Genomic DNA, 16424 nt, shown 5'->3' on the forward strand with positions numbered 1-16424 from the left:
GCCGTGCTTATAGGCTATAGGGTCAATAGGTGAATGTCATTCTGCACGTGGCTAATAGGAAAGAGGAGAAGAAACAAGACACTATGCCCCTAGAATAGGAAACAGAGTGAATTATGTTATGCTTCCTGGATAAAGTTAAATGAGCATTCAGACGAGCCTTCCTGATTGATCTTTGGTAAACAACACTAGGCTGGGCGAACTCCAGCTCATCTCATATGTAGTACAGATCTCAGTCTGTCATCCTTTGGCCAATTCATTTTCATCCAATTTATATGCAGAGAGACCTAGGTGCTAACCATCACGCCATAGTACCTAATGTGATGAAGGCAATCTGAAGAAAAAAAATCTTAGCACATAGGAGAGGCAATGTTAAATGGAACTATTCATGAATGATCCGAAATGAAACGACTGGCCATCAAGCTCTGATCCGATTGATGCAGTCAATCCAGCTTCATGGCCATGTCTTTTTGCTTAATTAAAAGCTTGTATTAATTGGTGCTTAGTCACCTCTTATAGTTTTGTCAATATTGGAGCTCCATTGTCAGTGAATATTCCTCTCAGTAGATCAGCAGCTTAGAAACAGAGGCAGGCTAACATTGGAGTATTACTGAAAAGGTTTGATGTAAACACAGCCAGACGGTCCCAACTAGATCCCTTCCCCTCCCTTGGCACTAACCTTTCAATGTTTGCAGATTTTATAGGGTGGAAGAAATACTGTGGAATCTTTACCACTGCTTATACCTAACCAGACCTTTTACACATGCTATCATCGAGGGGTTAAAGGGAAAGGGATAGGTTGTGATTTGGGACAGGCAGATACTCTTCTCCATAGACCAATGTAACAACTACACAGGGTGTAGTGGCTTACTATGACCACCAGGGTGCACACCTCTCATGCCCTCTCTTGGTCCTCATGGTGGTATTCAGCAGTGCTGATGTTCTCTCCCCTGTACACAAGCCCAGTCAGTGTGGTGATAGAGCTCTTCACTTTGAAGAAACCATATACATCCATAGGACAAGTTGTTCAGGTGAGGCAGGTGTGAGTGACAGCATTACAGTCTCTCCATGCTGCAGGTTCTCTGAAAGGTGTGGGTGGACTGATTGTCCTCTCAACATTCTGACCTGTGGACTGAGGAGTCTGTTGCTGTGCTATCTCACCTGTGTAACACTCCCTTCTTGTGAGGGAGCACTCAGACCTGGAACGGGGAGGGAGGGTGGGGGGATAGGAAGGGAGAGGGAGAGGGAGTAGGGAGAGGAAGAGGGAGGAGAAAGAGGGAGAGGGAGAGGAAGAGGGAGGAGGGAGAGGGAGAGGGAGGAGAAAGAGGGAGAGGGAGGAGGGAGAGGGAGAGGGAGAGGAAGAGGGAGGAGGGAGATGGAGGAGAAAGAGGGAGAGGAAGAGGGAGGAGGGAGAGGGAGAGGGAGAGGGAGAGGAAGAGGGAGGAGGGAGAGGGAGAGGGAGGAGAAAGAGGGAGAGGGAGAGGGAGAGGGAGAGGGAGAGGGAGAGGGAGAGGGAGGAGGAAGAGGGAGGAGGGAGAGAGGGAGAGGGAGGAGAGAGAGAGAGAGGGAGAGGGAGGGGGAGGGAGAGGGAGGGGGAGGGAGGGGGAGAGACCTCAGTGAAATACTTACTTACTTACGAGCCTCTAACCAACAATGCAGTTAAAACATTTTTTTAAACAATTATAATAAATAAATGCAAAATATGAATAAGAAATACAAGTAACAAGTCATTAAAGAGCAGCAGTAAAATAACAATAGCGAGACTATATACAGGGGGTACCGGTACAGAGTCAATGTGTGGGGTCACAGGTTAGTTGAGGTAATTGAGGTAATATGTACATGTAAGTAGAGTTATGAAGGTGACTATGCATAGATGATAACAACAGAGAGTAGCATCGGTGTAAAAGGGTGGGGTGGGGGGGGGGGGGGGGGGGGGGGGCTGGTATAGAGGTCCTGGATGGCAGGAAGCTTTGCCCCAGTGCTGTACTGGGCCGTGTGCACTACCCTCAGTAGTGCTTTGGGGTCGGAGGCCGAGCAGTTGCCATACCAGGCGGTGATGCCTCAATGGTGCAGGAACCTTTTGAGGATCTGAGGACCCATGCCAAATCTTTTCAGTGTCCTGAAGGGGAATAGGTTCTGCCATGCCCTCTTCACAATTGTCTTGGTGTGCTTGTTAGTTTGTTGGTAATGTGGACACCAAGGAACTTGAAGCTCTCAACCTGCTCCACTACAGCCCCGTCGATAAGAATGGTCCTCGGTCCTCTTTTTCCTGTAGTCCACAATCATCTCCTTTGTCTTGATCACATTGATGGAGAGGTTGTTGTCCTGGCACCACACAGCCAGGTCTCTGACCTCCTCCCTATAGGCTGTCTCGTCGTTGTCTGTGATCAGGCCTACCACTATTGTGTCATCGGCTAACTTAAAGTTGTGCAGTCATGATTGAACAGGAGTACAGTAGGGGACTGAGCACGCCCCCCTGAAGGGCCCCCGTGTTGAGGATCAGCATGTCGGATGTGTTGTTACCTACCCTTACCACCTGGGGGCGGCCCGCCAGGAAGTCCAGGATCCAGTTGCAGAGGGAGGTGTTTAGTTCCAGGGTCCTTAGCTTATTGATGAGTTTTGAGGGCACTATGGTGTTGAATGCTGAGCTGTAGTCAATTAATAGCATTCTCACATAGGTGTTCCTTTTGTCCAGGTGGGAAAGGGCAGTGTGGAGTGCAATAGAGATCATCTGTGGATCTGTTAGGGCGGTATGCAAATTGGAGTGGGTCTAGGGTTTCTGGGATAATGTTGTTGATGTGAGCCATGACCAGCCTTTCAAAGCACTTCATGGCTACTGACGTGAGTGCTACGGGTCGGTAGTCATTTAGGCAGGTTACCTTAGTGTTCTTGGGCACAGGGACTATGGTGGTCTGCTTAAAACATGTTGGTATTACAGACTCGGACAGGGAGATATTGAAAATGTCAGGTTGAAAATGTTAGTAATTGAATATTGATGTCTATGTCTATATTATTGGCAAACATATTCTACAATACCCATGAGACATAGGCTATAATGTTTTTTTAAGAGGAATCATTGGTCTCAGTAAAGTGATTCAGTTTTATGCACAGGAATTAAAAGAAACATTGAGAATATTCTGAACTCAATTTCGGCCAAAAACCTGAATAATTCAAGAGCATTTATGACCGTGAGGGAGTAAAGAGAACTGCCAGGTAAATGGGAAAATATAATTCGTTTCACTTTCCCCTCTGCTCTGTCTGTGGTGACGCCATGCTCTCCAAATATAACTGCTCCCTGAGGCGTGTGCCGTGCCGTGCAATGTGTAAAAAAAAACACACATTTCGCCTCGTTTCTCTCTCATGTCTAAACTCACCTTGGTGTGAAAATAGTTTTACCGTCCTCCTCACCTATGTCAAGAGAAGGCCTAATTCATTACACTGTGTTTCATTTACGCTTCATTTTACTATTTATGTTTTTTAAATGTTTTAAATGTAACCTTTATTTAACTAGGCAAGTCAGTTAAGAACAAATTCTTATTTACAATGACGGCCTACCGGGGAACAGTGGGTTAACTGCCTTGTTCAGGGGCAGAACGACATATTTTTATGTTTTTTTTTTTTTTTTTTTGTCAGCTCGGTGATTCGATCCGGCAACCTTCCGGTTACTGGCCCAGCGCTACATGGTGTGTCTGTATCATATCAATTAAAAAAAGGGGTGTAGTTATCAACCATACATTACATATTTGTTTTGGACGGTTTGGACCTACAATTTACTCATAATGAGTCACAGAATTGTTCAAAAATGAGTACATGTTCAAATTGATACAGGGAACACTAAGAACAACTAATTAGGGAAATAAGCTACCTAAATGTACTGATATGAGTGACAAGTTACTGACAAGTGCGCGCGCTGTGGAAACGTTCCAAATGTGAACAGGAGGGGTTAACCTGCATTAATGTAACACTGATGACGTTGAAGATGTCTAGAGATTCGCACATTTGGACGTCCAATAAAAATGTGGTCTGGTGTCTGAAGGTTAAAGCAGGTTGGCAGGCTGTGCTGTGAGCGAACATATCCTACCACGTTGTGTCTCATCTCACCAGCCAGGAGCACCGTGTGTGCGCCTCGCCTCCGTCCTCGGAAAAAACTCTGTCGAATGTCAGAGAACAGCTGGGAGCTTAACATTTCAGAAGTCTGGCGGTTTCAAAAGTCTCGTCTCCCTGCTTACAGAGTGACTGTTCTGTTCAGCCAAACAGAACGGTGCGCTTCAACAACTTAACAACTTTTAAAGTGGGGAATACAGCACTGCAACAGCGTGGAAGGAATTTCTCATAGATGTCCACTCAATTGGAAAGAGGCCTACAGCTAGAGACGACCAAGCTTAATGCTCTGAAACTCGAATTCGATGATGAGGAGATTGATGTGGAAAGTCTCGACGGATGCCTGCCCGAGGAGCGGCACGGCAGCGCGGAGAAAGGAGCGAAGGTGGTCACGGAACAGCATTCGCTGCAGACGCCGCGCAAGTCGACCCGCAGCCCCAAATGCGCCCGCTGTCGGAACCACGGCGTCGTGTCTTGTCTCAAAGGCCACAAGCGCTTCTGTCGCTGGCGTGACTGCCAGTGCGCGAACTGTGTTCTCGTGGTGGAGCGGCAGCGAGTGATGGCTGCGCAAGTCGCCCTGCGGAGACAACAGGCGACAGAGGTGAGTGTCAGGGACATCTGACTTTTACTGGCAGGATATACTTTAAGAAAGATAATTATCATATCATGTAGGCCTAAATGCTGTGTGTAAATGTTTTGTAACTTGTGTCAGTCCATGATTATGTAATTACAGGTTAATACAGGTCAGATATGATGACTAACCCATGTGCATCATGCACCTATTCCTTTTTGTCTACATTTGCTCTGGTAGAGAAATGTGGAAATTGAAACACGAGAACAATTAATTGTCCTAATCTATGTATAAAAAAAAAGTTGCCTGTGATTTATATATTCTCTTAGATAGTGTGTGACTAAGCAGATTCATATGCATTGCTTTTTAACCTTTGTGATGACGAAAACAAGAACAATATTGTTCCATATTCCCTGAAAAAAACATAATCTGTTTTTGCTTTACATTTGTGGATAGCATAGGGTATGTTTTCCTGATATATTTGTTTTATTTATACTGAACATAAATAGAAATGCAACATGCAACAATTTCAATGATTTTACTGAGTTACAGTACATTTCATAAAAGGAAATCAGTGAATTGAAATAAATAAATTAGGCCCTAATCTATGGATTTCACATGACCGTGCAGGGGCGCAGCCATGTGTGGGCCTGGGAGGGCATAGGCCCACCCACTTGGGAGCCAGAGCCACACACTGGGGAGCCAGGCCCAGCCAATCAGAATTCGTTTTTCCCCACAAAAGGGCTTTATTACAGACAGAAATACTCCTCAGTTTCAGCTGTCCGGGTGGCTGGTCTCAGACGATCCTGCAGGTGAAGAAGCCGGATGTGGAGGTCCTGGGCTGGCGTGGTTACACGTGAGGCCGGTTGGACGTACTGCCAAATTCTCTAAAACAACGTTGGAGGTGGCTTATTGTAGAGAAATTAACATTAAATTCTCTGGCAACAGCTCTGGTAGACATTCCTGCAGTCAGCATTCCAATTGCACTCTCCCTCAAAACTTGAGACATCTGTGGCATTGTGTTGTGGCAAAACTGCATTTTTTTTATGGCCTTTTAGTGTCCCTAGCAGAAGGTGCACCTGTGTAATGATCATGCTTGTTTAATCAGCTTCTTGATATGCCACACCTGTCAGGTGGATGGATTATCTTGGCAAAAGAGAAACGTTCACTAACAGGGATGTAAACACATTTGTCCACAACATTTCTGAGAAATAAGCATTTTGTGTGTGTGGAACATTTCTGGAATCTTTTATTTCAGCTCATGAAACATGGACTTTACATGTTGCGTTTACATTTTTGTTCAGTATAGATTTAGTTATTCCACTCATAAAACTCATTTGTTTACACTCACAAGCATTTTATCATATAAATTGTAGGCCTTACATCAAGAACACTCAATTGTAATGATTCTGTAACAAACTAGCAACTTCATGCAGTAGCCTACAATACATTACAGAGGTTATGACTGTACTTACATACCTGGTTTATTAATGTAATACATTACTCCATCATCATTTCCCCCTGCTCTACATTTTATTTCGTTGTTTCAACTAATTGTTATTAAGTAAAAGTAGTTTACTAAATATTTTGGTCAAAGTGTTACCCAAACTTTTTTTGCTGGCCCAAACTTAGCTCCAACTTTTAAAAAATTGGGCAAAAAATTCAGTCTACTTAAAACGATCTGTTTGCTCAACTCATATGTTCTTTCAACTAGAAATCAATATTTGCGCATCTGTGGAACTGGTTATACAAATGAAATTAGTGCTTCTAACATCTGTGGAACTGGTTATACAAATGAAATTAGTGCTTCTAACATCTGTGGAACTGGTTATACAAATGAAATTAGTGCTTCTAACATCTGTGGAACTGGTTATACAAATGAAATTAGTGCTTCTAACATACAATGCTTTCAATTGACATATTTTACACACTTTGCCACACATTAATACATTGTGCATGTTCATTTATGCAGTAACTATAATTCAAAATGTCTTCACCTGGGATCTGAACTCACAACCATTTGGTGTTCACGGCATTCTTCCTCCTACTCCCCCATGTCTGTGTCAATTATCACTTAATCATTATTCTCTCATCATTGATTTTATTGACTTATTTCAGCAATTTGAGGGCTTTCTGTCTAGTTGTCTAATGTTGGTGGGGCATATTAACCTGTTTTAATGATACTCCTGAATCACTATGATCAATAAAATAGATGTACTTTGAAGTGAATGTACTTTGAAGTGTAGCAATACAGGTGAAATCAGTCATTGACACAGACATGGTGGTTTGGCAGGGACATTGGTATGCCATGAACCAAGAGATTGTGAGTTCAAATCCCAGGTGATGAACTGTATAAATGAACATGCACAATGTAATCATGTATGTGAACATGTGTCGAACATGTCAGTTGTGAGCATGTGTCAAATATGTCAGTTGTGAACATGTCAGTTGTGAACATGTCAGTTGTGAACATGTGTCAAATATGTCAGTTGTGAACATGTCAGTTGTGAACATGTGTCAAATATGTCAGTTGAAAACATTGTATGTCAAAAGCACTGTGTGAGTAAGTAGTTCCACAGCCTTCTTTAGTGAAGTTGCCCAAATAAGAATTGTATGAACATATGAGACAAGTTGCGCAAACACAACATTTTAAGTTGACTGTTTTTTTGCCTAAGTTTTCTCAAGATGGGGCTAAGTTTGGGCCAACTAAAAAATAAAAGTTCAGGTAACACTTTGATCAAAAGTTGAGTAAACTAAAAAAGGCTGTGGAACAAGCTACTTGATAATAGTTAGTTGAAACAACTCTTCTTTTTTTTTTACAGCGTGGGTTAATGCATATGTAAATATATTTCAATGTATATTATCTCTCCCCATTCCTCTGCAGGGTAAAAAAGGGGTCAGGGGAACAGCCGCACCTTTACCTCGCACAGCGTATCAACGCTACACCAGAGCACCTAGCATCCTAGCTAAGAGTATCTTAGAGGGTATGTATCACCTAGCATCCTAGCTAAGAGTATCTTAGAGGGTATGTATCACCTAGCATCCTAGCTAAGAGTATATTAGAGGGTATGTATCACCTAGCATCCTAGCTAAGAGTATCTTAGAGGGTATGTATCACCTAGCATCCTAGCTAAGTGTATCTTAGAGGGTATGTATCACCTATAATTCTAGCTAAGAGTATCTTAGAGGGTATGTATCACCTAGCATCCTAGCTAAGAGTATCTTAGAGGGTATGTATCACCTAGAATTCTAGCTAAGAGTATCTTAGAGGGTATGTATCACCTATAATTCTAGCTAAGAGTATCTTAGAGGGTATGTATCACCTAGCATCCTAGCTAAGAGTATCTTAGAGGGTATGTATCACCTAGCATCCTAGCTAAGAGTATCTTAGAGGGTATGTATCACCTAGCATCCTAGCTAAGAGTATCTTAGAGGGAATGAATCACCTAGAATTCTAGCTAAGAGTATCTTAGAGGGTATGTATCACCTAGAATTGTAGCTAAGAGTATCTTAGAGGGTATGTATCACCTAGCATCCTAGCTAAGAGTATCTTAGAGGGTATGTATCACCTAGCATCCTAGCTAAGAGTATCTTAGAGGGTATGTATCACCTAGAATTCTAGCTAAGAGTATCTTAGAGGGTATGTATCACCTATAATTCTAGCTAAGAGTATCTTAGAGGGTATGTATCACCTAGCATCCTAGCTAAGAGTATCTTAGAGGGTATGTATCACCTAGCATCCTAGCTAAGAGTATCTTAGAGGGTATGTATCACCTAGCATCCTAGCTAAGAGTATCTTAGAGGGAATGAATCACCTAGAATTCTAGCTAAGAGTATCTTAGAGGGTATGTATCACCTAGAATTGTAGCTAAGAGTATCTTAGAGGGTATGTATCACCTAGCATCCTAGCTAAGAGTATCTTAGAGGGAATGAATCACCTAGAATTCTAGCTAAGAGTATCTTAGAGGGTATGTATCACCTAGAATTGTAGCTAAGAGTATCTTAGAGGGTATGAGTGATACACCAGTGCACCTATATACTTCAAGAGTATCTCAGAGAATATGTCTCAGTGACACACCTTGGGTAATACAAATTATGCAAATGAGAGGATATGGAATTACACATTGTGTTTACCAGCGAGCGGTTGGGAGGGACAATGTTGTTTTGAGGTTGTGATTCTTCTACTTTCCCCTGAGTAAGCACACAAATGTGTTCACACACTAGGCCATGCCATCACAGCTGTGTTTAGAGCATCTACTTGGCCTTTATACATTTTGATGGGGTGCCATTCTTGAATTTTGATGAATTTTGACTTAATTGACCTAAATAAACTTTGTGATGTGATTATATTAAAACAGAACGTGTTCTCAGGTACTCTGAGAAAAAAAAGTGCTATCTAAAACCAAAAAGGGTTCTACGGCTGTCCCCATAAGAGAACCCTTTGAAGAAGCCCTTTTGGTTCTAGGTTGGGTTTCTGTATAGCACTTTGTGACATGTAAAAAGAGATTTATAAATACATTTGATTGATTGATTGAGGTAGAATCCTTTTGGGTTCCATGTAGAACCCTCTGTGGAAAGGGTTCTACATGGAACCCAAGAGTTCTACCTGGAACCAAAAAGGGTTCTACATGAACCAAAAAAGGTTATCCTATGGGGACAGCCACAGAACCCTTTTGGAACTCTTTTTTCTAAGAGTGTATCATATTAATCATTAGACAGGTAAATGACATCAGTCTTGTTTACTTCCTTATAGGCTACAAACCCCCAGTAAATGAGGACGGACCCTGGTCCAAGCGAGGTCACTTCTCCTCTGTCAGTGCCCGGATGAGGAAGAGGAGGGCGTTTGCTGATAAGGAGCTGGAGAGTGTGATGCTGGAGAGGGAGCTGAGACAGAGAGAGCTGGAGGACCTATCAGGTCTCACCCTGCTTCACCACCCTGCCCTGGCAGGGCTGCCCTCTTCCCCCCACCACTGCTGCCCACAGAAGGACCCCGGGGTGGCCACCTACGTGCCTGTGCACAAATACAAACCGGGCCCTGTGCTGTATGAGTGTGACTTCCACTGCTACCAGGAAGAGGTCAAGGCCCGATCCACAGCAGAGAGCGGTTATGGTTACTGGCAGTTCACGTCACAGTGTAACTCTAACTCTGGGGTTCTGGAACACATGGAGCGAGTCAGGGAGAGAGCTCTAGAGAGCTGGAAGTGTTCCAGGAAGAGGGAGACCTGTCAAGAACCATCACTCCTGCCCTCACTACAACTCCAACAGAGCGGGAGTAGTTATTCTGAAGGCTCAGCTGATCTGGACAGGGATAAGGCCATGCCAAAAAGGGTAAAAGACAATCCAACGGCTCCAACAGCTCCAAAGTTCGGCATTCCAAAAACAGCCCTCACACACTCTGACTCTCCCTCTGAGCCTAAGCATGTGTTTCGGAGAGAGGAACAACCCTATAGGCACAGCAGGGTCTTAGAACCTCACCTCCTCCCACCCAAGGACTGGTCAGCAGGGGGGACTAGGCATCATGAAAGGCCTCAGATCAACTCAGTGAAACCCACAGTGACGAGGCAGCCATTACCGTTCTCAGTGGAGTCACTGCTGAGGGCTTGAAGAACTCTTGGTAATAATCGTTAGCCAGCAAGAAATAGAGGTGTCTATGCTATATCTAAAACAGTGGAATGTAGGTGTTACAAATATTTTGGTAGCACTTTACTGTAAGTGTGCCAATATTTTTTTTCAGAAGTGCATTTTCTATATCAACACTGGTGGTAAAATTTGTAACTAGTGGAATATTTATACTCAAATCTACTTTGAAATGTTATACATTTGTTAGTTAGTTTTATAAATTGCTCAGCATTTTTCAAAGGATTGTAAGATATTGTATTTTGAAAGCAATAAAGTAGACATGTACAATGTAACATGTTGTATAATCTCCCGTTTGTATTCCCATATCATTGTCCTTTTTCTTTTTCTGACCGCAAACTTCCTTTAACTTAAAAAAACCCAGTTTCAGGTGTCATATTAATGTATTAGTATACTGTTGTATGTGCTATACTCCCTTGGCTAAGGCAACTGTAAAATAACTAACACTCTCACATTTAGATCATTCAGAAGATACTTTTAGAATGCTTTCACACGTAAAAATAATTTGAAAAGGTGAAAGTAGAGGTCAGCTCCTGAACTGCTGCACGGTGAGTTTTGTACATCCCCGATCACGGTATCCACACTGCCGGCTGCTGTCCAACTTCACATGGTTAACGCTGTCAAAATAAACTCTTTGGTGTTCAAAAATCCCTTTAATTCTAAAGAAAACAAAGAAAGAAAGGAGTACACAGGTAGGCTGGTGGCATGCAGCTCTCTGAGAGAGAGAGAGAGAGAGAGAGAGAGAGAGAACAGAGTACATAGGAGTACATGGATAGGCTGGTGGCCTGCAGCTGTCTGAGAGAGAGAGAGAGTGAGAGAACAGAGTACATAGGTGAGAGAGAGAGAGAACAGAGTACATAGGAGTAGAGAGAGAGAGAGAGGTGAGAGAGAGAGAGAACAGAGTACATAGGAGTACATGGGTAGGCTGGTGGCCTGCAGCTCTCTGAGGGTCGTGGGGTTAGACAGGGATGCAGCTTAAGCCCCACCCTCTTCAACATATATATCAACAAATTGGCGTGGGCACTAGAAAAGTCTGCAGCACCCGGCCTCCCCCTGCTAGAATCCGAAGTCAAATGTCTACTGTTTGCTGATGATCTGGTGCTTCTGTCACCAACCAAGGAGGGCCTACAGCAGCACCTAGATCTAATGCACAGATTCTGTCAGACCTGGGCCCTGACAGTAAATCTCAGTAAGACCAAAATAATGGTGTTCCAAAAAAGGTCCAGTCACCAGGACCACAAATACAAATTCCATCTAGACACTGTTGCCCTAGAGCACACAAAAAACTATACATACCTTGGCCTAAACATCAGCGCCACAGGTAACTTCCACAAAGCTGTGAACGATCTGAGAGACAAGGCAAGAAGGGCATTCTATGCCATCAAAAGGAACATAAATTTCAACATACCAATTAGGATTTGGCTAAAAAATACTTGAATCAGTCATAGAGCCCATTGCCCTTTACGGTTGTGAGGTCTGGGGTCCGCTCACCAACCAAGACTTCACAAAATGGGACAAACACCAAATTGAGACTCTGCACTCAGAATTCTGCAAAAATATCCTCCGTGTACAACGTAGAACACCAAATAATGCATGCAGAGCAGAATTAGGCCGATACCCACTAATTATCAAAATCCAGAAAAGAGCCGTTAAATTCTATAACCACCTAAAAGGAAGTGATTCCCAAACCTTCCATTACAAAGCCATCACCTACAGAGAGATGAACCTGGAGAAGAGTCCCCTAAGCAAGCTGGTCCTGGGGCTCTGTTCACAAACACAAACACACCCTACAGATCATGAGAAAACAAAAAGATAATTACTTGACACATTGGAAAGAATTAACAAAAAAACTGAGCAAACTAGAATGCTATTTGGCCCTACACAGAGAGTACACAGCGGCGGAATACCTGACCACTGTGACTGACCCAAACTTAAGGAAAGCTTTGACTATGTACAGACTCAGTGAGCATAGCCTTGCAATTGAGACAGGCTATGTTCTCACTGCCCACAAAATGAGGTGGAAACTGAGCTGCACTTCCTAACCTCCTGCCCAATGTATGACCATATTAGAGAGATATATTTCCCTCAGATTACACAGATCCACAAAGAATTCGAAAACAAATCCAATTTTGAAAAACTCCCATATCTACTGGGTGAAATTCCACAGTGTGCCATCACAGCAGTAAGATTTGTGACCTGTTGCCACGAGAAAAGGGCAACCAGTGAAGAACAAACACCATTGTAAATACAACCCATTTTTATGCTTATTTATTTTATCTTGTGTCCTTTACCATTTGTACATTGTTAAAACACTGTATATATATATAATATGACATTTGTAATGTCTTTATTGTTTTGAAACTTCTGTATGTGTAATGTTTACTGTTAATTTTTATTGTTTCTCACTTTATATATTCACTTTATATATTATCTACCTCACTTGCTTTGGCAATGTTAACACATGTTTCCCATGCCAATAAAGCCCTTGAATTGAATTGAATTGAATTGAAAGAGAGAGAGAGAGAGAGAGAGAGAGAGAGAGAGCAGAGTACATAGGAGTACATGGGTAGGCTGGTGGCCTGCAGCTCTCTGAGAGAGAGAGAGAGAGAGAGAGAGAGAGAGAGAGAGAGAGAGAGAGAGAGAGAGAGAGAGCAGAGTACATAGGAGGTCATGGGTAGGCTGGTGGCCTGCAGATCTCTGAGAGAGCGAGAGAGGGAGAGAACAGAGTACATAGGAGTACATGGGTAGGCTGGTGGCCTGCAGCTCTCTGAGAGAGAGAGAGAACAGAGTACATAGGAGTACATGGGTAGGCTGGTGGCCTGCAGCTCTCTGAGAGAGAGAGAGAACAGAGTACATAGGAGTACATGGGTAGGCTGGTGGCCTGCAGCTCTCAGAGAGAGAGAGAGAACATTAGAAACCAAAGAAAAACACCTCCAAGCCTGTTGAACACTTTCATCGTGCTCTCTAATAAATGCCATTAAATATATAAATACCAAAGAATTGCAATACACACACACACACACACAAGAATGGTAACCCGAACACACACACGCACGCACACGCACACGCACACACACACACACACACACACACACACACACACACACACACACACACACACACACACACACACACACACACACACACACACACACACACACACACACACACACACACACAGTCTTGTATAACGAACCTTGTGGGGACACACAGCTCAGTCCCATTCAAAATCCTATTCTTAACCCCTTAGAAATAGCATTTGACCTTGTGGGGACTAACAAAATATCCCCAGTTGGTCAAATTGTTGTTTTGTTTACTATTCTTGTGGGGACTTCTGGTTACCTAGGCAACATTGTTCTTTATTGTAGGCCAAGCTTGACGCCACTGGACTTCGTTTGAACCCACAGTTGATCTGTATCCTCCACTGTGTTGTCTTCTCTCTCTCATTCCTATCCTCCGTGGTAATCTGGGCGAGAAGAAAGACAGATAGTTTTGACAACTGTGGACTGTGTGGCGTCAGCACGGGTGATAGCACACTGCTCCTGTCTTTGTCCGGAATGCAGAAAGATAGGCCTTTCTCTCTCTTTGCCCTCTCAGGCCTTTCTCATAAATAGTAGGCTCTGAACAGAAGAGAGGAGGTGTGCCTGCCAGTACCAACGACAGACAGAACAGTGTCTGTGTCTTTATAGAAGTCTATCAGCGTGGATTTAGTCATAATAAGACCATGTGAAGGCAGAAATGACCATTCTCTCTGGGGTAGACAAGCACTCCCCACTGAGATAACGACTCGTGTGAAGAAGAACACGTTGGATATAAATCAATTTTTCCTCTCACAAAGCGGAGGGAAAGACCCATTCATCCATTGGCAGGAAGCTTCTTTAGAACGGCCTTCTGTGGTCTTAATAGATTGTGACATCGCTCAGAATGCTAGTCGTGTCCCATTTGTCATTAGGATTGTATGGGACAGAAAGATTCGTGTATTGTTCCCTAGGTGTCTGTCTGCTCTTTGGAAAGGTCTGAATCGGCTTCCTATCAACAGTTTATTAAAATGTTTCTTTGTTGGGAAAACCGTAAGGGGGGTGGGGGAGTGTGTGTGTCTGTCTGTGCATGTGTGTGTGTGCCCATGCGGACAGTATTGTACGGGGTTGAATACCTGACAGAGCAGTTAGCTGCTGGTTTTAACACGGCGTCAGATTTATATCAGCTATACAAAACAACTTTTGGCTGCTTTGCCTTTCTCTCCACCCACTTATACCTTATTTCCATTTCAGCAATATTAATTTCACAGATGGTTTTAAAAAGCTTGCTTTGGCCCTTAAGCTCTGCTTCCTTTAGTAAACACAACGCTGCTTGGCTTACTGCAAACCTGACCGACCTGTTATTTCAAACACAGACCAAGCCTCTCTCTAACCCCAGCCTCCACAGGTTTATTTCCCCTGCTGGCCTAGCGCTGTGCCGAGCGTGAAGCCACTGGCCCACCATGTTAGTGTAGCCTAATGTAGATATCAGCGTCTGAGCTCCCCTGACAGGGCATCAGTACCTTTAAGGGCCCACAGGGAGGCTCTTTGATCCGGCTGCCAGGATACAGCTTCTCTGACTGTGGGATTCTCTAGGTTCCCCAGCCCTTACCCTGCCCTGTTCCCCAGCCCTCTCCCTGCCCTGTTCCCCAGCCCTCACCCTGCCCTGTTCCCCAGCCCTCGCCCTGCCCTGTTCCCCAGCCCTGCCCTGTTCCCCAGCCCTGGCCCTGCCCTGTTCCCAAGCCCTCGCCCTGCCCTGTTCCCCAGCCCTCACCCTGCCCTGTTCCCCAGCCTTCACCCTGCCCTGTTCCCCAGCCCTCGCCCTGCCCTGTTCCCCATCCTTCGCCCTGCCCTGTTCCCCAGCCCTCTCCCTGCCCTGTTCCCCAGCCCTCGCCCTGCCCTGTTCCTCAGCCCTCGCCCTGCCCTGTTCCCCGGCCCTCGCCCCGCCCTGTTCCCCAGCCCTCACCCTGCCCTGTTCCCCAGCCCTCGCCCTGCCCTGATCCTCAGCCCTCGCCCTGCCCTGTTCCTCACCCTCGCCCTGCCCTGCCCTGTTCCCCGGCCCTCACCCTGCCCTGTTCCTCAGCACTCACCCTGCCCTGTTCCTCAGCCCTCGCCCTGCCCTGCCCTGTTCCCCGGCCCTCACCCTGCCCTGTTCCTCAGCCCTCGCCCTGCCCTGTTCCCCGGCCCTCGCCCCGCCCTGTTCCCCAGCCCTCACCCTGCCCTGTTCCCCAGCCCTCACCCTGCCCTGATCCTCAGCCCTCGCCCTGCCCTGTTCCTCACCCTCGCCCTGCCCTGCCCTGTTCCCCGGCCCTCACCCTGCCCTGTTCCTCAGCACTCACCCTGCCCTGTTCCTCAGCCCTCGCCCTGCCCTGCCCTGTTCCCCGGCCCTCACCCTGCCCTGTTCCTCAGCCCTCGCCATGCCCTGCCCTGTTCCCCGGCCCTCACCCTGCCCTGGTCCTCAGCCCTCACCCTGCCCTGTTCCTCAGCCCTCGCCCTGCCCTGCCCTGTTCCCCGGCCCTCACCCTGCCCTGTTCCCCAGCTCTCGCCCTGCCCTGTTCCTCAGCCCTCGCCCTGCCCTGCCCTGTTCCCCGGCCCTCGCCCTGCCCTGTTCCTCAGCCCTCACCCTGCTCTGTTCCCCAGCTCTGGCCCTGCCCTGTTCCTCAGCCCTCACCCTGCCCTGTTCCCCAGCCCTCACCCTGCCCTGTTCCTCAGCCCTCACCCTTGTCTGTTCCCCAGCTCTGGCCCTGCCCTGTTCCTCAGCCCTCACCCTGCCCTGTTCCCCAGCCCTCACCCTGCCCTGTTCCTCAGCCCTCACCCTGCCCTGTTCCCCAGCTCTGGCCCTGCCCTGTTCCCCGGCCCTTGCCCTGCCCTGCCATGTGCCCCAGCCCTCACCCTGCCCTGTTCCCCAGCTCTGGCCCTGCCCTGTTCCTCAGCCCTCACCCTGCCCTGTTCCCCAGCCCTCACCCTGCCCTGTTCCTCAGCCCTCACCCTGCCCTGTTCCCCAGCTCTGGCCCTGCCCTGTTCCCCGGCCCTCGCCCTGCCCTGCCCTGTTCCCCAGCCCTGCCCTGCCCTGTTCCCCAGCCCTGGCCTGTTCCCCAGCC

The 16424-nt window shown here is 46.0% G+C and overlaps 1 protein-coding gene across 2 annotated transcripts; it reads left to right on the forward strand.

The window, feature by feature from the left end:
• Positions 1–4036: 4036 nt before the first annotated feature.
• Positions 4037–10598, forward strand: LOC139410263 (doublesex and mab-3 related transcription factor 2b). Of its 2 annotated transcripts, XM_071155737.1 has the most exons (4): positions 4073–4699; positions 5442–5573; positions 7554–7653; positions 9423–10339. In XM_071155737.1, the coding sequence occupies exons 1-4, from the start codon at positions 4334–4336 to the stop codon at positions 10271–10273; spliced, it is 1449 nt and encodes a 482-aa protein (XP_071011838.1). In that variant the 5' UTR covers positions 4073–4333; the 3' UTR covers positions 10274–10339. The 2 variants fall into 2 exon arrangements, with proteins under 2 accessions (XP_071011839.1, XP_071011838.1); XM_071155738.1 differs by lacking the exon at positions 5442–5573 and having other exon boundaries at positions 4037–4699; positions 9423–10598.
• Positions 10599–16424: the final 5826 nt, after the last annotated feature.

Source organism: Oncorhynchus clarkii, chromosome 5, assembly GCF_045791955.1.
Source record: "Oncorhynchus clarkii lewisi isolate Uvic-CL-2024 chromosome 5, UVic_Ocla_1.0, whole genome shotgun sequence".
Classification (NCBI taxonomy): Eukaryota; Metazoa; Chordata; class Actinopteri; order Salmoniformes; family Salmonidae; genus Oncorhynchus; species Oncorhynchus clarkii.